The sequence below is a fragment of the Heliangelus exortis genome, chromosome 12, assembly GCF_036169615.1.
Source record: "Heliangelus exortis chromosome 12, bHelExo1.hap1, whole genome shotgun sequence".
Taxonomy (NCBI): domain Eukaryota; kingdom Metazoa; phylum Chordata; class Aves; order Apodiformes; family Trochilidae; genus Heliangelus; species Heliangelus exortis.
In genome coordinates, this window is record NC_092433.1 from 12,190,716 (window position 1) to 12,210,862 (window position 20,147).

The window sequence follows — 20,147 nt, forward strand, 5'->3', positions numbered from 1 at the left end:
CCCCGGGAGCGGCGGCACCGAAATAGCACCGAGCCAGGACCGGGACCGGGAGGGAGCTCCCGGCGGGCGGGAGTCGGATCTGAGCTTCCGCCGCACTGGGTTGGGCGCGGATCTGAGCCCGCGGCTCCGCTCGGGAGGTCCCGGTGGGAGGCTGAGCAGAGCTGGGGCTGAGCCCCCGTGCCGCGGTCCCCGGGGCCGAGCCGTCGCCGGTCGGGACGGTCCCCAGAGCCGAGCCCTCCCCCTTTCCGGTGCCTGCGGTGTTGCTGCCGGCGGGACTGTGCCCGGTGCCGAACCGTTTCGTGCCCGTACCCGGTGCAGTGCCCGGTGCCGTACCGTGCCGTGCCCGCCCCCGGGCGCGCCCGCCGAGGAGGCGGCGCGGAGCAGCGGCGGCGCCCGGGCGGGGATGGCGTCTCCGGGAGCGCTGGAGCCGGAGGCAAGCAGCGTGCCAGGCACCAAGGTGGAGCTCACCGTGTCCTGCCGGTGAGCCGGGATAGGGGGACCGGCGGGCGGGCGGGCACAGGGTGGGTGTGAGGGGCGCGGGGTTGCGCCGTGGGGTGCCCGTGTCCCGCGGTACCCGCTGCACGCTGGGCAGCCCCCGGCCCTGGGGAGGGAGGGCTGCAGATCCTTCTGGCTGCCCGGGCACCGCTTTGTGCCGCGGCGTCTGCTCGAACCCCTTCTGCCACCCGGGGAGAGGTCCTGTCCTCTCCGCGGGGTCCCGGGGGATGCTGTCGCCGGGCGCGGCTGCTTGGAGGGACTCGCTGCCGGCACCCAGGGATGGGACGTGGGACAGCCCTGCTCGGGGTGGTGCTGGTGGGACTTAGGGTGATTGCTGGTGGGTACAGGGTGTCTGCTGGCTGCGGGCAGGTTGCCCGGCTCTGCCCCACTCTGTGAGAGCCATGAGAAGCAGCAGGGGCAGGAGCAGGTCGGTGTTGTCCCATGGTGGGACAGGGTCTTTCTTCAGGAGAGGTGCTGCTTGGTGCCTCCAGCTTTTGGCGGGGTCCACGGGGCAACAAGCAGCGGCTGCTGAGCAGATCTGTCGGTGGCTAAACACAGCCGGGCAGAGGCACCGCTGGCCTCGCTGCCTGCAGCTGGGGGGTCCGATAGCACCGGCCTCCTGAGCAGTGGCATCCTGCATGCTGGAGGGGTTAGGGAAAGCCTGCCGCCAGCCCTACAAAATCCCAGGCCCAGCTGGGCAGCTCCAGTGTGTGCCCGAGCCCTGTAAACTCCAGCCTGAACCAGTGTTTGCCGTGCCCCTTGCCTGCAGCAGAGCCTCTGCCCTCCCTGCCTGCCCTTTCAGGCGGCGAGCCGAGGGGCTGCGGGACCTGGCAGCTCCGGACAGGGGCCGGGATTCGGTTCTGGAGACAGCACAGGGCAGCGGCAGGCTTCGGCTTTGTGGCTCCCGAAGGGCTCAGTTACATGGGGAGCCCTGGAGGTCTCTCCCCTGTGTCCCTGTGTCTGCAGGCTGAGACCTGCGGCCAGTAGCCATGCTCCGGCCCACCCTGTGCGGCCACCCCGGGAGTTGCAGGAAGGATCCCTGTGGAGCTGGTCACAGCCCTCAGCACTTTCTGTTGTCACACCGTGTGAGGGACAAAGATCAATCACTTCTGGCAGCTGCTTCGGGGACGCAGAGCTCATCCCCTCTGGCTGCCCAGCCCCTGCTCTAAGTGTCTCCTTTCTTCTCGCTCCTGTGCCCCACCATTAGCCTTGCTCCCACTGCCCGGGTGCAGCAGGCACTCAGCCTGTGCCAGCAGCACGATGGAAGGTTTCATCCTCTAAAAGGGTTCCCTGTCATGTTTAATCACTGTCAGCGCTGGATACACTGCTCCCTGTTCACCCCACTGTCCCGCCAAACCCTTGATGGGAGTCAGCACAACCCCTGGGGTGCTGGGACTCTCAGCCTCAGATGCCAGCATGGCCCCCTGGCACGGTTCTGTCCCATGATGGTGGGGGAGGACATGGGGACTCACTGGGGCTGGGCAGGTGGCACCAAGGATGTCTCATGCCTGGCTCCATCCCCCCAGGAACCTGCTGGACATGGACACCTTCTCTAAGTCTGACCCAGGTGGGTGCTGGGGCTGGGCAGGGGGCATAGCATGGCACAGCACAGTTGCAGCACAGCAGTCCAGCTCTGGTCCTCTTTCTGCAGTGGTGGTCCTCTTTGTGCAGAGCTCAGGGAGCAGCGAGTGGAAGGAGGTGAGCAGGGACCCTCTTCTGGGTCCCCGGGGATGCTTCCAGCCCTGTGCCAGGGGTGCTGCTGCCTCCCGTGCCCCTGCTCCTGTCTGATCCCCATTAAACAGGCCCATATGGCCACTTGCATCCATGCTGACGATAATGATCCCTCTGGATCCATGATCCGGTCCCGCCAGCAGCATTAATCTCCCCACTGGGATTAGCACCAGGGCAGCTGTGAGGGAGAGGGGCTGTGAACGGGGGAGGGGGCTGCTCTCACCTCTTTCTCCACAGTTTGGGCGCACTGAGGTGATCGACAACACCCTGAACCCTGACTTTGTCCGCAAGTTTGTCCTCGACTACTATTTTGAGGAGAAGCAAAACCTCCGCTTTGATGTGTGAGTGGGGTGTCTGGGGAAGGGCTCAGCCCAGGCTCGGGGTGGAACAAAACACCAAGTCGGTAATAAATAACCATAATAAATACATAAGCATAATACATAATGACAATAATTAAGCATACAGTGGTGAAAAGTACAGCAGCTGGGGGTAAGCAGGGCTGTGTGCCAGGGCTCAGGGCTCTGCTTTCCCATCACCAGCTACAACGTGGACTCCAAGAGCTGCTCCATTTTAAAGCAGGTGAGCACAGTCCATGCTGGGGGACACGTGGTGATGCCCCAATGTGATGCTGCAGTGGGGCAACCTGAGGCTGTGCCCTGTGTGGGTGCTGTCAGGGGGGACAGGTGTCCCTGGCTTTGTGAGGCTCTAACCTGTTCTTTATCTCTCCATGCCCCATGGGGACTGGCAGAAGGTAGGTGCCCACTACCCACCAGGCCTTGCTCTGCCCTGGGACCCTGGACCATGGGGATGGCAGGCAGGGGAGGGTGCAGGATCCAGGACACACCATGGGGATGGCTCTGGGGATACAGGAGAGGTGTAGAGTGGCCTGAGGGGTCCAGAATGGCATAGGTCTGGAGGAATGGGTCTAAGCCATGTGGGGTGGCTGGGGGGGGGTCAGGGACACAAGCTTTCAGGGACAGCTCCAAGAGGAACAGAATGGGTCCAGAGCACATGGAGTGGGCACCTGGGGTGGTTCTGGAGATACAGGATAGGTCCTGGGCAAGGGTGTGGCTCTTGGGACCTGGTGGGATCCAGGGCACTTGGCATGGCCACAGACGGAGGCAGGTCGCATGGGCAAATTGGGAGGGTGAGGGGTGGGTGCAGGTGGTTGTGAGTTGTGGCAGAAGCCCCCAGCATCTCACAGTGCTGTACTTGGTGCACAGGACTTCCTGGGCCAAGCATTCGTGGCACTGGGGGAGGTGATCGGGTCCCAGCGGGGCCGCCTGGAGAGAGCCCTCACGTGAGTCATTGCCCATGGCAGGGCAAGAGGGGGTTCCCCCACCATGTCCCCAGCCACTGGCTCCATGAAACCCCATCCCTTGCACATGAAACATCCCCTGTGAGTGCCAACCGTGGGGCACAAGCCCCAACCCCAATCCAACCTCCTGCCCGCCCCATCCTCCTTGTCCCCAAGCTGAGCTGGCACCTCTGGTCCCAGGGGGGTCCCAGGGAAGCGGTGTGGGACCATCCTGCTTCTGGCTGAGGAGCTGAGCAACTGCCGGGTGAGTGTCCTGGCAGTGGTGAGGTGGGGGCTGCACAGCTCCCCTGCCACAGGAGGCTGCTGGGGCTGGGGGCAAGGAGGTGACCAGTGTTGATTGTCCCCTTCCCCAGGATATCGTCACGATGCAGCTATGTGCCAACAAGCTGGACAAGAAGGACTTCTTTGGGAAATCTGACCCCTTCCTTGTCTTCTACCGCAGCAACGAGGATGGCACGTGAGCACGGGGAGCATGGCAGGGTGGGCAGGGTGCTGGTGTGGCCATACAGTGAGCCCTGCCCTGTCCCTGCAGCTTCACCATCTGCCATAAGACAGAGGTGGTCAAGAACACGCTCAACCCGGTGTGGCAGCCCTTCACCATCCCCGTGCGCGCCCTCTGCAATGGTGACTACGACCGGTACGGGGACAGGGAGTGGGGTGCTGTGGGGATGGTGACAGGGGTGGCTGTGGGGCCAGAGCATCTCCTTCATGGGTTTGGCCTCTCAGTGGCCAGCAGCTCAGAATTGGGTCCTTATTGGGTTTTGGTGGTTTTTCCTCTTTTGCAACCCAAATTACATAAAGGCATCCCCCTCCTTTCCAGGGCCCCAGCCGTGACCCAGATTTTCCATTTCCCTCCCAGCAGAGATGCAGGGCAGCTCTGCCAGAGGCTGGCTGCAGGGTGGGCTGTGGGGTGGGTGTCACCAAAGCAGGGGGGCTGGGGGCAGCTGTGCCAGCCAGGCTGGTGGCTCACCCTCTGCCTGCCTTTGCTTTCAGGACGGTGAAGATAGATGTGTACGACTGGGATCGGGATGGGAGGTGAGGACACACCTGTGGGGTAGTGGGGGACACTGGGGTGCTGCTGCTTCCTGGGGTGCCCCTCACCAGGGTGCTTGGCCCCATGCCCCTCCTACAGCCACGACTTCATCGGGGAGTTTGCCACCAGCTACCGGGAGCTCTCCCGTGCACAGAGCCAGTTCACGGTGTATGAGGTAGGGTGGGGGGCTGGGGTGGGGGGCCCAGGGAGGGCAGCCCGCACCGGGACTGAACCCTCCCTGCGCCCACAGGTGCTGAACCCCAGGAAGAAATGCAAGAAGAAGAAATACGTGAACTCTGGCACCGTGAGTGGGGCTGGGGCACTCCTGGGGGTCCCACAGGTCTGCCCCCTATGCTGTGTCCGCCAGGGGGGGTTAGGAAGAACTGGGTCTGACCTTCCCATGCCCACAGGTGACACTGCTCTCCTTCTCCGTTGAGTCCGAGTTCACCTTTGTTGACTACATTCGGGGCGGGTGAGTGGGGGGCTGGTTGCCCCCTAGCTCCCTGAGACCCCCACATGGGTGAGGGTCTCGGTGGTGATGGTGCAAGTGAAGCCTGAGGGTGATTAGGGGTAGTGGGGCTGGGGAGGGGGTGCAGGATGGCAGCCCCTGGCCCTGGGGTGCCGGATGGGGGAGGGGGGAGGGGGCCCAGGTGATGATTCCTGAGGCAGGGGACACACACACACCATGCCGTGGGGCTGGAAGGTGGTGTCCCTGTGCCGTGGGGCTGGCAGCCTCCCTCGCTCTCCCCCCACAAGGACGCAGCTGAATTTCACCGTCGCCATCGACTTCACGGCCTCCAATGGTGAGTGCAGCCGGTGCTGGGGGGGTCCCTCTGGCACAGCCGTGGGGCGGGTGCTGATGGGTGCTGTGCTGCAGGGATGCCGTCGCAGCCCACCTCGCTGCACTATGCCAGCCCCTACCAGCTGAGTGCCTACGCCCTGGCGCTGAAGGCCGTGGGGGAGGTCATCCAGGACTACGACAGTGACAAACTCTTCCCCGCCTATGGCTTTGGTGCCAAACTCCCACCCGACGGCAAGATCTCCCACCAGTTCCCCCTGGTGAGCCCTGGGGTGGGGGGGAACGGTGGGTCAGGGGTTCCCACTGCATCCCGCAGCTGGGGGATGCAGTGGTTCCCCTTGGAGGCACTCTGAGTACCTGTCCCCATCCCCCAGAACAACAACGTGGACAACCCCAGCTGTGCTGGCATTGAGGGCGTGCTGGAGTGCTACCTCCAGAGCCTGCGCACTGTCCAGCTCTATGGTCCCACCAACTTCGCCCCCGTCATCAACCAAGTGGCTCGGTGAGCACTGTGGGACTCTGCTCTCTGCCATCCCCAAATGCCACCAGTCCTGCAGTGGGGTGGGCTCCCCCACACTGGTGGGACTGCTGTTGGGACCCCATCCCTTATCCCCATAGAGCGGCTGCACAGGTGACTGATGGGTCACAGTACCACGTTCTCCTCATCATCACGGATGGTGTCATCTCTGACATGCTGCAGACCAAAGAAGCCATCGTCACCGTGAGTGCACCCACATCACCATGAGTTCACCCCATGCTGGCTGCTGCCCTGACTGTCACTCTGCTTTTACTTCACAGGCTTCCTCCTTGCCCATGTCCATCATCATTGTGGGAGTGGGTCCTGCTGAGTTTGAGGGTGAGTTGGGGCTTGGGGACATCAGGGAAGGGGGACAGAAACACTATCCCTTTCTCCAGGACACTAAAGGCATCCAAGAGGAAGGGATAGTGTTTCTGTCCCTGGTGGCCATCTCACTGAATCCCAGTGACACCAGCTGTCACTCTCTAGCCATGGAGGAGCTGGATGGTGATGAGGTACGAGTGTCTTCCCGTGGACGCTATGCTGAGAGGGACATCGTACAGGTAACACCAGCACTGAGCCTGGTACCACCACATGTTCAGCCCCTCAGTGACCCCTGCATCCACAAGGTTGTTTCCAACAAGACTGCAACCTTCTTTTCCCTTGAAGTTTGTGCCATTTCGGGATTATGTGGATGACTCAGGAAATCAGGTGCTGAGCATGGCCCGCCTGGCCAAGGATGTGCTGGCTGAGATCCCTGAACAGCTACTCTCCTACATGAAGACCCACGACATCAAGCCTCGCCGTGCAGAACCCCAGTAGCTCCTCCATGGGCCATGGGGTCAGCTGGTGGGAAAGAACATGTGTCACTGTCCTGCCGGTGACCAGGGCTTGGCCATGGAAATGTGGACCCCTCAAGGCTGACAATCAGCTGCTGCAGCTGGTGAACAGGACTGGGACCCTCTTCTTCTGGGAGCACGACCACGGGACTGGACGTGCCTGGCCTGCAGCGATGCCTGGCACGGCGGGGCTGGCTCGGACTGAGCTGTCCCTCACCGTGGGGCAGGGGCTGTTGGGGGGGGCCATGGTGTGTTCCCCGGGAGGGCTGACGAGCTCCCTGCCCCGGGGAAAAGGCTGACCCCGGGGCTGGGCGCATGCCGGGGGTCCCAGCCCCGCCAGCTTCTTGGGGCAGGGGGTTCACCCATCTCCTGCCTGTGCCCTGTTCCTGCCTGCACCCTGCTCCTGCCTGCGCCTGCCTCCATCCTGCCCGCTGTCCCTGCAGGGCCGAGCCCCACAGCCGGGGGTCCCAGGGCGGCTCGGCGGAGCCTGTACCGCGTTACCGACTGTAAATAAAACCACCCGGACCGGGTCTGCTGCCGTCTGCGGACGGGGGGATGGAAGAGTGGGGCGGCCGGGGCGGGGCTCCCGGGCTCTGCCTGTGATTCGGACCAGCAGATTCGTCTCATTCGTCTCCTCGCGGCCAGGCCCCTGGCAGCCTCCCCGAGCTGTCTCAGCTCTCGCCGCTCTGCTCTCTCCGCCGTCTCCGCCGCCATCCGCCGTTCCCGCCCTCCCAGGAGGGCCGTGCCTGGCCGTGCCTGGCCGTGCCGAAAGTGCGGTTGCTAAGGGCGGCGCGGCGCTTTACCCAGAGCCGCCCCGCGCCAGGCGCCGCCGCAGCCTCCATTGTTGCGGCCCGGACCGGGCCCGCCGCTGCCGCCGCCGCCGCCCATGGAGCCGCCCCAGCCCCGGGGCCGGTGAGAGAGACCGGAGGGAGGGAGGGAGGGGAAGAGAGAAGGAGGGAGGGCAGCCCGGGGAGGGGGCGGCGGGGCGGGGGGCCCGGCCTGGCCTGGCCTGGCCTCAGCCCCCCTCAGCCCCCCTCGGCCCCCTCAGCCCTCCTGGGGCGGGCGACGCCATGGGCGTAGACTTCGACGTGAAGACCTTCTGCCACAACCTTCGCGCCACCAAACCCCCGTACGAGTGTCCTGTGGGCACCTGCCGGAAGATCTACAAGAGCTACAGCGGGATCGAGTACCACCTCTACCACTATGACCACGACAACCCCCCGCCGCCCCAGCACACCCCCCTGCGCAAGCACAAGAAGAAGGGGCGCCAGACCCGCCCCGCCAACAAGCAGTCCCCCAGCCCCTCTGAGACCTCCCAGTCTCCAGGCCGTGAGGTGATGACCTATGCCCAAGCCCAGCGCATGGTGGAAGTGGACCTCCACGGCCGCGTCCATCGCATCAGCATCTTCGATAACCTGGACGTGGTGTCTGAAGATGAGGAGGTACCTGAGGAGGTGCCCGAGAATGGGAGCAATAAGGAGAACACGGAGACACAGAGCGTCCCGCCTAAATCTGGCAAGCACAAGAACAAGGAGAAGCGCAAGGACTCCAACCACCATCACCACAATGCTTCAGCTGGCACCACCCCCAAGCTCCCCGAGGTGGTGTACCGGGAGCTGGAGCAGGACACCCCCGATGCCCCGCCTCGCCCCACCTCTTACTACAGGTATTGTCCATGGCTGGGGCACGAGGAGACTCCTGGGCAGCTCGAGCTCCTGCTCAGGGTATGGAGGTGGGATTGCCCTTGTTCTCCTGTGGCCTCATTCATGTGTATGGCTCATGGAAATGGCCTGCCTCTCTCGGGTCCTGCAGAGCTGGCCATCCCGTGGCTTCAGGCTCTCAGGGCTCTGTCCTGGTTTGGAAGGATCCATTGTATCTGCAGAGTGCATGGTTGCTGCCCAGGTCATTGCCAGCAGTTGTGTTGCTGTGCTCTTCCCATGCTGGGATGGCAGGTACGATTATAAAAAAAATGGAATTCATCCTCCTGCCTTCCCCACTGCTTTTCAGACATGTTTTGGAATAGCTCCAGAGCCCCCCAGCACCAAGTTTTCCCTGTCAGATGTGTCTGTTTGTAAATGTAATGTGTCTTCATTGTCCTACGTTTTTTCCATGAATGGTTTGGTGAATGCTGTGGCCCAAAAGAACACCTCAAGCAGGGTGTTAATGCTGAGCCAAAGGAAGGCTTGTGTGGCCACCCCAGCTGTCATAGTTGCCATATGCCCTGAGAAACCAGCATCATGTTCCAGGTTTGGGATAACGATGTGATTTGATGTCAGGGTGTTAGAAAAAAGACCACCCTGAGGTATCTGCTATGGCAGGGGTGGCTGCTGTCAGTTGTTGGAGCAGTAGCTTCAGGTTTCCAGCTCTGACCCCTGTAAATAACATCCACTTACCCATCACTCAGAGCAAAAGAGGAGATGGTGCAGCAGCCCTCACCAGGATTAACAAATTCTGATGCCTCTGTGCCTGGTTGCTGTTGTGTCTTGGGTATGAGACCACTTCCTCTAGAGCATCTGGCACCTGCTTGGTGGCTCATGCAAGCTCATGCCTTGTGCTGATGAGTCCCCAAGGCACTTGGTTGTTAATTGTGTCTCCATTGTGCCCCATGTGCTGTTGTGCTGCTGCACAACTCGGCGTCCAGCAGCATCTCCTGCTTCTGCACCTTCCTGCCCTGTCCCTGCTTTTTTTTATTTTGACTTAGGCCTTTGAGACTGGATGTGGCACTCAGTGCCATGGTCTGGTAACTGCAGCGGTAGTGGATCGAGGCTTGGACTTGATGATCTCTGAGGTCCCTTCCAACCCAGCCAATTCTATGATTCTATGATTCGCTGTACATTGGGGTCCTGTGGGAGTTAGGTTTGAGCAATGGCAGGGCCCTGCCAGCTGTGCCCTCACTCTCCTGTGCTGTCCTTCCAGGTACATCGAGAAATCAGCAGAGGAGCTGGATGAGGAGGTGGAGTACGACATGGACGAGGAAGATTACATCTGGCTGGACATCATGAATGAGCGGCGGAAGACCGAAGGCGTGAGTCCCATTCCCCAGGAGATCTTCGAGTACCTGATGGACAGGCTGGAGAAGGAATCCTACTTTGAGAGCCACAACAAAGGGGATCCCAACGCCTTGGTGGATGAAGATGCCGTCTGCTGCATCTGCAACGACGGGGAGTGTCAGAACAGCAACGTCATCCTCTTCTGCGACATGTGCAACCTGGCCGTGCATCAGGAGTGCTACGGGGTGCCCTACATCCCCGAGGGACAGTGGCTCTGCCGACGGTGCCTGCAGTCGCCCTCGCGAGCCGTGGACTGCGCTCTCTGCCCCAACAAGGGGGGGGCCTTCAAGCAGACGGACGACGGGCGCTGGGCACACGTGGTCTGTGCCCTCTGGATCCCTGAGGTGTGCTTCGCCAACACCGTCTTCCTGGAGCCCATTGACAGCATCGAGCACATCCCGCCCGCCCGCTGGAAGCTGACCTGTTACATTTGTAAGCAGCGTGGCTCTGGCGCTTGCATCCAGTGCCACAAAGCCAACTGCTACACCGCCTTCCACGTCACCTGTGCCCAGCAGGCCGGGCTCTACATGAAGATGGAGCCCGTCCGGGAGATGGGGGCCAATGGCACCTCCTTCAGCGTGCGTAAAACCGCCTACTGCGACATCCACACGCCGCCGGGCTCTGTCCGCAGGCTTCCCGCCCTGTCCCACAGCGAGGGGGAGGAGGAGGATGAGGAGGAGGAAGAGGAGGGGAAGGGCTGGAGCTCCGAGAAAGTCAAAAAAGCAAAGGCCAAGTCTCGGATCAAGATGAAAAAGGCGCGGAAGATCCTGGCAGAGAAACGAGCTGCGGCACCCGTGGTTTCTGTGCCCTGCATCCCCCCACACAGGTATGACCCACCACCCTCCCTTGACTGGGGAAAAATGTCTGCCTCCCTTTCTGCGTGCCTCGTGTCTCGCTTTCCACGTGGGCATAATCCTGTTCCTCTCGTTAGCTTTTCATTCAGGTACTTTTTGCTTGGGCTCGCTGGTGATGGTTTCCTCAGGGAGTCCTGCAGAGAGGCAGGTCTGTCTGGACCCTTGGTGGGGCAGGAAATCGCTGATGTTGGTTTAACGGCAGAGAACAAACTTGGCCAGATGCATCAGGAAGCAGCTGGGGGTTCCCAGTGCTCCTTTCCTATTGTGCTGACCTCAAGTGGGGAGGGAGGAGGGGGCTGCTCTCCTTTCTGCCAAGGTTTGTTTTCTCCTAGGGCTGTGCTGGGGAAAAGAGGGAAGTGTGAGAGCGATTCAAGCCTGGGAAATGGGCTGACCATGGGGGCTGTTTTGGCTCTGGAACTGGAGAGGTCTCATGTTGAGATCCCTGCATCCTGCTGAGCACATCCTAGCAATTGCTTATCCCCTGCTGGGCTTCCTCAATGTTTTGTGCCAGTTGCAGGCAGCAGCTCTGCCTTGGCACTGCTGGAGAGGGAAGGCTGGAAAGGGCTGAGGTGTCTTCAGCAGGGTGCAAAAGCATGTGGAAGCATCTTAGGGTGGTTTTGGATCTTACCATCAGCCTGTGCAGGCATTGCATGGTTGAAGTGCAGTTTGGGCATGGAAACATTTGTCTTCCCAGCTGTGAACCACCACCCTGAGCTGCTCAGCTCTCCTCCTCTGTGTGGCGGGAGCTGTGCCGGGGTTGGAACCCCATGACACTTCAGCACTGTCCCTGCAGCCCCTCGAGCACAGTGGTGACAGCACAGGGACACAGGACCCTCGGGACTGCGTCTTGGATGGTGGGAGGCAGTGGCCTTTGCACTCTGGGCAGTGTGCTAGTGCCTTGTGGAGGCAGGTCCCTGCTACAGGGCTGCTGGCTTTTTGCCACAGTCTGTGTGTCCCTAACCTCATGTTTTTGCTCGCTCAGGACTTGCTCTGAAGCCAGAGCCTCTTTTCTTTATGTGTGGACATGTTGGCAGACGGTTTGTAGGCACTGGCTGCTATCACTGTGCTCCCAGTAAAACCCACACTGAGCTAGAAGCTGTTAACCTCTCCCCAGGCCTTCCTGTTGGGATTAATTATTCTTCAAGGGCTGTTGCCAGAATGCCAAATGTCTTCCTGTGGGAGCTGTGCTTGGCTGGTGGTGGTACAGGAGGCTGCTCTCCCTGGGCTCTTCATGCACGTCAGATCATCCCCTGCAAGGAGCTGGAGATGCTGGGGCCATGTCCCTCTGGTTCCCTGCTTGCAAGGCATCTCTGCCCCATGTTGTTAAACAAGGCTGTCCCTGCCCCTCCAGCAGGAATTCTTATTTTGGTGTTTTGGGCTGCTTAGGGTCATCCTTCCTTAGGTCACATAGGAGCTCTGTTGTGCCCATGCCTTCTGTTCCCTCCACAGGCTTTGCTGTAACAGGTTTGGCCAAGTTACAGGTTCCCTGGGCTCCAGTTTGTCCAGTAACATTTGGCCAAGGCCTTTGTCACTGTGAGTGGTCATAGCAGAGGAAATCATGCTTTCGAGGTGGTCTCTGGGACTGTAGGAGCTGTTAAAGGTCTGGCCCCCAACCTGACTTGTGTTGTATCCCAACCTGGCACAGCCTCCCTCAGCCTTCTGCCAAGAAGCTGGCAGGAGGTGGAAAGGAGAAGTCTGTTTTGGAGAGGCAAGGCTGGATGTTTCCTAGTGTCTTCCACTGAAGCTGATTCAGGGGGGTGGCTGCCCCTGTTACTGGTGGCTGCCCTGTCTGACTTGCTGTTACTGAAATTCCTGCCATGGAAAGGGTGTTGCTGCCTGAGGAGCTTCCCAGCTGCTCTTGGGTGTCCTTGCTGCTACGTCTCCCCAGCCAGGGCTTCTCCCATGGTGGCCAGACATGCCCTGTTGATAGGGGCTGTGGTTCCTTTCCCTTCTCCAGGCTCAGTAAGATTACAAACCGTTTGACCATCCAGAGGAAGAGTCAGTTCATGCAGAGGCTGCACAGCTACTGGACTCTGAAGAGACAGTCCCGCAACGGTGTCCCTCTGCTCCGCCGCCTTCAGACACATTTGCAGTCACAGAGAAACTGTGACCAGGTAAGGGCTGCTCGCTGGGGTGCTGCAGGGAATCCTGGCTAAGCCCTCCTGCTTCCAGTGCCTCCGGAGCTGTGGGCCCGGAGTCTTTGCTGCATGTGGTGCCTGCAGGTGCAGAAGGGGGCCAAGGGTACAAGCTCCTGGGTGAGGAAAGGACAGCCCCAGCTGCTTTTGCTGCTTCATCTCCTCCTCTGCTCTGGGTGTTCAGAGATTTGCCAGGCAGTGATGCTGCTGGCAGCCTGCCATGGGAAGGGAATCCTGCCACGGGAAGGGAATCCGGCCACGGGAAGGGAATCCGGCCATGCAGAACTAAGCTCCTTCCTCATGCCTGCCTTTAGCCAGTGGCAATGGCAAACCCATCAGAAGTGGCTTTAGTCTGAGGCTGCTGTGTCAGTGAGTGTTGATAGAGGTGGCCAGAGCTCTCCAGAAACAGTGTGGGAGGAACCAAGAACTCACTTCTAGCTTCTGAAACTGCCCCTGTGGGTACTGCCTCCAGCCCACTGTCCGCTTCAGCCCTTGGTCAGCACTGCACAGACGTGAATCTCTAGTGCCAGAGAGGAAAGTTCTTTTTCTGGCTCCTTGTCTGAGCTGTAAATCTTTTGAGGCCTTTGAAGACTGTAACTGGGCAAGGGTTTCTCCTACCTTTGCCCCCTCTCATATTCATTTGATGTAGAAGAATTGAGACTCTTCTGTTCATCTTTGTCTGTGGCAGAATGAAGGTCAGCGTATTTTGGTGCTCCAGAAGTGAAAGCAACCAGAGCCATGTTCTCTTTTGGCCCTGTTGCTCTTTGCTGGAGTTCTGTGCAGCAGAACAAGACCCTGGTCTTGTTGGTCTGTGCTGCTGGGCAGCTGCGGGCAGTCTGTCATGTTAGGAAGAGTATTTCCAGAGGCTCTCTGGTTTATCTTTCAGCAGAGCTCCTTGGCTGAGTGGCCAAGGAGCAACTCTGGCTAGAGGTGGGGCTGTTTCTGAGTCACCTGCTGAGGTTAAGACAAGGGAGTTCGGACCTGTGCTGAGCCAGTGGGTCAGGTGTGCCAGTTCCCTTTGCTAGGGAAGGGTCTGGGTACACAGTCAGGAAGATGGAGATGGGAACACATCTCCTGTCGGCTCATGGTCTCTGATGTTCCTGCAGAGAGACACTGAGGATAAGAACTGGGCCCTGAAGGAGCAGCTGAAGTCATGGCAGCGCCTCCGCCATGACCTAGAGCGGGCACGCTTGCTGGTGGAGCTGATACGCAAGCGGGAGAAGCTCAAGAGAGAGACGGTAACAATTGTTTGCCCCTCTGGGGAGCTGCTGGGGTGGGCACGAGCGTGGGCTCTTCAGAGTGCTGTAGGGTGAGTGCCAGGGTCTCCTCGGCCATGCTTTGCCCTGCCCTGGTGGCTCTGAGCAAAGGTGGCTGCTCTGCAAGGCTGAGATGGGATGGGGCAGTGCTGGAGCTGGTGTCACACCTCCAGAGACTGGGGGTGAGGAGAGGTGTCGGTATCCTGTAGGACTTCACCACTGCTCCCTGGGGACTGTCCCTGCTGCCAGGCAGGGGGCTCAGCTCCATTTTATTCCTCTGTTTCAGATCAAAGTGCAGCAGGTGGCACTGGAGATGCAGCTGACCCCCTTCCTCATCCTCCTCCGCAAGACACTTGAGCAGCTGCAGGAGAAAGACACAGGCAACATCTTCAGTGAGCCGGTCCCTCTGTCTGAGGTAACAGAAATCTACGAAGTAAGAATCCCCTCCCCCAGATTTCTACTTCACTCAAATGTGTCCCTCGCTTGTGACAAGGGCTGCCCAGAGTGCCCTCAGGTTCACAAGCTGCCCCACGTATCCTGGTGCTGTCTGGTGCCGGTGGGGAGCACAGCATTCAGCTCTTCCTCTGCACGTGTGGCTGGTGACTCCCCAGTGTGTGTGAGCAATTGGGGACTCCCACTGGGAAGGCAGAACACTGGCCCATGGCAGGTGACACCCTCTTACCTCTCCACTCATGAAGGCCTCTGCAGGGTGACAAGCTGAGCACTGCTCAGAAATGGATTTGACCCCCAAGCTGTCACTGCTGGGGACAAGGGAAAGGAGACCAGCATCCAGTCCTCGCCGGGGGAGGTGGGAAAGGGCCATGCTGGGTCCACTCAGTTCTGGCAGCAGGTCGGTGTTGGAGGTGTTTTGGCAGGTCTGAGGAGGAAAGCTGGGCAGTCAGTCCCACCTGCAGCCTGCACAGTTTTGTTTTACCTGTCTGCACTCACGCTCACTCCCGGGGGCTGTGCCTGGGGCTTCCTCCCCCGGGGAATGCCATGTAGCATATTGGATCCCAGCTGCCTGCAGAGAGGAGAGGATGGGATGCTGGCGTGTGCGCTGGAGCCGTAAAAACACTTGGTAGTGCGTCCCTGCTCTGACAGGTTGAGCACAGCACATGGGCTCCCTGGTCTGGAGGCGTTACTGCTCCTCAAGCTGCAAAAGCAGACGGTGTTCCCTGATGTGCATTTGGGCAGGAGGCAGGGAGTGTGTCCTCTAATGACTGTTTTCTTGGAGCAGGTAATGCCGACCCTTGGTCCCCAGGCAGTTAGCTCTGGCTCTTTCCTCCTGCAGGTCCCAGACTACCTGGATCACATCAAGAAGCCGATGGATTTTCAGACAATGAAACAAAACCTGGAAGCCTATCGGTATCTGAATTTCGACGACTTTGAGGAGGATTTCAACCTGATTATCAACAACTGTTTGAAATACAATGCCAAAGACACAATCTTCTACCGGGCAGCCATCCGTCTGCGGGAGCAGGGAGGTGCTGTTCTCCGGCAGGCACGCCGGCAGGCAGAGAAGATGGGCATTGACTTTGAGACAGGCATGCACTTCCCCCACTGTGTAACAGTGGAAGAGGCTCAGGTTCAAGACATCGAGGATGGTGCGTACTTGTCCCCTGGCCTGGGGTATGAGGGCTAAAGCCTGGGCAGAGTCAGGACACCAGTTTGAGGTGGGAGGTTCAGTCAGATGTGTGAGCTGCCTGTGCCCTCTTCCTCTTTGCCAACCAGGTGCCTGTCAGCCCCATCAGGTTGGTTCAGGGAAAGATCGTTTCAGGGTTTCGCTCTCCCAGCTCCAGCACAGGATGGGCTCAGTCAAGGGGAACATCCCTGCCCTGTATTGCTTCAGGATGCTTTAGACTTGTTTTCTCTATTACAACCCCCTTTCTTGTTCCTGCTGCCCATGGGAACTCTGATATTCTTCAAGCTGCTGATCAGTTTGCCTTCCCCAGCAGTCCCAACTGGCTTGCTTGCTACAGGACTTCTTCAGGTCTTTCAGGGTGACTTGCTATATTCACAGGCATTTGGTTCCATGTCCTTTCCCTCCTGCAGGAAAGCTGGTTTGTCCCCGTATCCTTTCAGGTAGAGAAGCTCCAAAGAGTTCCCAATGTCTTTTGTCCATCTGCTCCTCTTTGTTCCCCCAGAGGATGTGCGGCTGCTGCTCTCAGAAAATCAGAAGCACCTGCCTTTGGAGGAGCAGCTGAAGATCCTGCTGGAGCGGCTGGATGAGGTCAATGCTGGCAAGCAGAGCATAGGACGGTCCCGCCGGGCCAAGATGATCAAGAAGGAGATCACAGTCCTACGGCGGAAGCTCGCTCACCCGCGGGACCTGGGCCGGGACGGGCTGGAGCGACACGGTTCCTCTGCCAGGGGGGTCCTGCAGTCTCACAACCCCTGCGAGAAGGACCTGCAGACAGACAGTGCTGCAGAGGAGAGCAGCAGCCAGGAGACTGGCAAAGGTACAGATCCCTCCAGGAACAGGGCTGGTCTCGGGGAGCAGTGGAGAGCCACAGCCCGGTGTCTGTGTGTGTGTGTGTGTTTGTGTGTGTGTTTGTGCGTGTGTGTGTTTGTGCATGTGTTAGTGTGTGTGTGTGTGTGTGTTTGTGTGTGTGTTTGTGCGTGTGTGTGTTTGTGCGTGTGTTAGTGTGTTAGTGTGTGTTTGTGTCTGTGTGTTTGTGCGTGTGTGTGTTTGTGCGTGTGTTAGTGTGTGTCTGTGTGCACGTGTTTGTGTGTGTGTGTGTGTTTGTGCATGCGTGTGTGTATGTGTGTGTGCGCGTGTGTGTGTTTGTGTGTTTGTGCATGCGTGTGTGTATGTGTGTGTGCGCGTGTGTGTGTTTGTGTGTGTTTGTGCATGCGTGTGTGTATGTGTTTGTGTGCGCATGTGTGTGCGCATGTGTGTGTGTATGTGTGTGTGTTTGTGTGTTTGTGTGTGTGTGTGTGTGTGTGTGTGTGTGTGTGTTTGCCTCTGGGGAGCGCTGGCAGGCAGCTGGTGTTGGCAGCTGTGACCAGCTGACCCAGCCAGCTTGCCTCCCATGTGGCCAAGGAACTGGGTATCAGTCCAGACTGTGAGTCCCTGCAGTGTGCTGTTGGGCACGAGTTGTTTCCCTGTTTGGCCCTGCCAGCTCTGCCATGCTGCCTGGTTTCTCCAGGGGCATTACAGAGCAGTTGGCCTTTGGTGTCTCTTCCTGCCTGGGGACACAGGAGGGAGCTGCAGCAGTACAGACTGCTGAGCTCCAACACCCACTTGGGGCTGGAAGCCGAATGCCAGGCAGCTGCCAGCTCCCTGCTCTCCTGGAGGGAGATGCCAAGCTGGGCTCTGTGGGGAGCACAACCAAAGCTCCAGGCAGAGCTGCTGCATGTCACTAGGGTTTCCCACCTCTGCATCCCATTCCTGTCCCCCTGAGCACTAAGAAAAGAAGGCTCTTCCAGCAAGCCAACAGTGTTTTAAAACCTTTCTAGAGTGCTTCTCAGCTGCTTCCTGTCACAGGGAAGATTTATTCTTGCTTGATTCCTCTTTTTTTTCTGTGAGACTGTTGCCTGGGAAAAATAAGAGAATCCAAGTGTTCCTTGACATCCCCATCCAGCGTTTGCTGTTGGCAGACTGGAAAGTCTGACCCCTAGGGCACAGACATGGCAAAGCTGGGGATGGAGGATCTTGAGAAAAACAAAGCTGTTCCTCACTGCTCCTCTTGTGCAGTCCCTACCAGGTCCAGTGGGCTGCAGCAAACACCTTCTCCTCCCTCTTCCAGGTCTGGGTCCCAATTCTTCTTCCACCCCAGCACATGAAGTTGGCAGGAGGACCTCAGTGCTCTTCTCCAAGAAGAACCCTAAAACTGCTGGCCCTCCAAAACGCCCAGGACGTCCCCCAAAGAATCGAGACAGCCAGATGGCCCCCGGGCACGGGAACAGCCCCATCGGCCCTCCCCAGCTCCCCATCATGGGCTCCTCCCAGCGCCAGAGGAAGCGAGGGCGAAGCCCACGCCCCAGCTCCAGCTCCGACAGCGACAGTGACAAGTCCAATGAGGATGCTCCCATAGGTGGGTGGGGTGGCACAGCTGGGTGGTGGCAGTGGCAGCTGTGCCGGGAGCATGTGGCCGTGTTGGGCAGGGTTGTGACACTTCTGTCACGGTGTCTCGCAGACCTGCCAGCCAACGGTTTCAGCAGCGGGAACCAGCCGGTGAAGAAGAGCTTCCTGGTGTACCGCAACGACTGCAACCTTCCCCGGAGCAGCTCCGACTCTGAGTCCAGCAGCAGCAGCAGCAGCAGTGCCGCCTCGGACCGCACCAGGTACCGGCCCAGCCCCAGTGGCACCAGTGCTGCTGGGATGGTAGTGGGTGACTCTCGGCTGTCAGCTGCTGGAGGAGAAGTGTGTTTGGTGGTCCTTGCTTCACCCACCCTTCTGCAGCCTGGCAGCTGTTACCAAAATGCTGGGAAACTGCAGGTTTTCTGACTTTATTTGGTATTAAATCTAAAGGTGTGAGTCTGCCACAGGTTAGGGGGGAAGTGGGAGCCAGGGAAATCCCCCTGGGCACAGCAGCTGCTCTGGCACTGTCCTGCCCAGCAGCCCACTCAGCCTGCAGCTCCAATGAGGATGGGCACATGGCTTCTGTCTCCTGGGATGAAATGGGGGGAGGGTCCAGCCAGCACTGTGGCAGAAGCACCATCCCTCCCTCCCTTCTTCCTGGTTCCTCTGCCCAGCCCTCCCAGGAGCCCACGGGCTGGTATCCTGCTGGGCTGGCCCTCAGGGAAGTGGTTTGTGGAAGCTGAAGGTGACTCCCACCCACCTGCAGCCCCGCTCCCTCTCTCCACAGCACAACACCCTCCAAGCAGGGCAGAGGGAAGCCCTCCTTCTCCCGAGTGAACTTCCCAGAGGACAGCAGTGAGGACACTTCGGGAACAGAGAACGAGTCCTACTCTGTGGGCACGGGGCGAGGCGTGGGGCACAGCAGTAAGTACTGTGACTGCACAGCCTCTTGGCCATCACTGTCACCCAGGGGCACGTGGCTGACCCCCTTCTCCCCACACAGTGGTGCGCAAGGGCATGGGGCGTGGTGCGGGCTGGCTCTCCGAGGATGAGGATTCCTCCCTGGATGCCCTGGACCTGGTGTGGGCCAAGTGCCGGGGCTATCCCTCCTACCCAGCGTTGGTGAGTATCGCTCCTGGGGCCTCTAAAATCTGTGCTGGGAGGGGTCCCTGTTCCCCTCTCAGCCGCCCCCTTCCTGCTCCTGTTGCAGATCATCGACCCCAAGATGCCGCGGGAAGGCATGTTCCACCATGGCGTCCCCATCCCCGTGCCCCCCCTGGAGGTGCTGAAGCTGGGGGAGCAGATGACTCAGGAAGCGCGCGAGCACCTCTACCTTGTCCTCTTCTTCGACAACAAGCGCACTTGGTAAGGCCGGGGCGCCGGGGGCTTCGGTGGGGGAAAGGGGTGGGGGAGACGATTGTAACCCTCAAACGAGGTGGCCCCCCGCTCCCCGCAGGCAGTGGTTGCCCCGGACCAAGCTGGTGCCGCTGGGGGTGAACCAGGACCTGGACAAGGAGAAGATGCTGGAGGGCCGCAAGTCCAACATCCGCAAGTCGGTGCAGATCGCCTACCACCGGGCCATGCAGCACCGCAACAAGGTGCAGGGCGAGCAGAGCAGCGACTCCAGCGAGAGCGACTGAGACCCCGACCGCCGCCTCCCCCCCTTCCCCCCGCCCCGGGACACCCCCACCGGGGCCGCTCCTCCCGCCCCCGGGGCCGCCCCCCGGGGCCGCTCCCCCGTATCTCAGGGCAAACGGGCCCCCCCCCCGTGCAGCTGGCCTGCACCCACCGGGGCGGGGACCGGGGACCGAGGGGGGGGCGGCCCCCCCGTGCCCCCTTCTCACACCCCCGGTGCCCCCGCCCGCGGATCCCCGGGATGTCGTTCTGGCCGCCCCCTCCCTTCCGACCCCCGCGCTGTCCCCCCGCCCGCCCCGCGCTCGGACGTTGTTTGTATTTATTTTGAAGGAAGAAAAAAAAATCTATTGATTCTTAGAACCGAACCTCGGCTGCGGGGGCGGGCATGGGCGGGGCGGGGCCGGGGCCGGAAGTTGGGCCAGAGCGTCACCGGCGGGTGGGCGGGCGCTCTGGCCGCGGGA

The 20,147-nt window shown here is 60.1% G+C and overlaps 3 protein-coding genes across 5 annotated transcripts in view; 2 read left to right on the plus strand and 1 right to left on the minus strand.

Moving 5' to 3' along the window:
• LHFPL4 (LHFPL tetraspan subfamily member 4) overlaps positions 1-20,147 on the minus strand; it is a 69,807-nt gene that overhangs the window by 43,873 nt on the left and 5,787 nt on the right. The window lies entirely within an intron of this gene.
• Positions 7-7,259, plus strand: CPNE9 (copine family member 9). Of its 2 annotated transcripts, XM_071756130.1 has the most exons (21): positions 8-480; positions 2,022-2,062; positions 2,147-2,193; positions 2,464-2,567; positions 2,766-2,805; positions 2,975-2,977; positions 3,450-3,526; positions 3,725-3,788; positions 3,898-4,001; positions 4,077-4,181; positions 4,538-4,579; positions 4,677-4,752; positions 4,828-4,881; positions 4,988-5,049; positions 5,334-5,380; positions 5,455-5,636; positions 5,751-5,878; positions 5,995-6,097; positions 6,175-6,232; positions 6,383-6,456; positions 6,563-7,259. In XM_071756130.1, the coding sequence occupies exons 1-21, from the start codon at positions 404-406 to the stop codon at positions 6,713-6,715; spliced, it is 1,641 nt and encodes a 546-aa protein (XP_071612231.1). In that variant the 5' UTR covers positions 8-403; the 3' UTR covers positions 6,716-7,259. The 2 variants fall into 2 exon arrangements, with proteins under 2 accessions (XP_071612230.1, XP_071612231.1); XM_071756129.1 differs by lacking the exon at positions 2,975-2,977 and having other exon boundaries at positions 7-480; positions 4,677-4,881.
• Positions 7,681-20,051, plus strand: BRPF1 (bromodomain and PHD finger containing 1). 2 transcript variants are annotated; one of them, XM_071756072.1, is made up of 13 exons: positions 7,681-8,398; positions 9,649-10,608; positions 12,594-12,750; positions 13,878-14,009; positions 14,314-14,460; positions 15,319-15,631; positions 16,172-16,486; positions 17,777-18,064; positions 18,167-18,314; positions 18,839-18,975; positions 19,055-19,173; positions 19,262-19,416; positions 19,508-20,051. In XM_071756072.1, the coding sequence occupies exons 1-13, from the start codon at positions 7,803-7,805 to the stop codon at positions 19,689-19,691; spliced, it is 3,651 nt and encodes a 1,216-aa protein (XP_071612173.1). In that variant the 5' UTR covers positions 7,681-7,802; the 3' UTR covers positions 19,692-20,051. The 2 variants fall into 2 exon arrangements, with proteins under 2 accessions (XP_071612173.1, XP_071612174.1); XM_071756073.1 differs by having other exon boundaries at positions 14,314-14,442.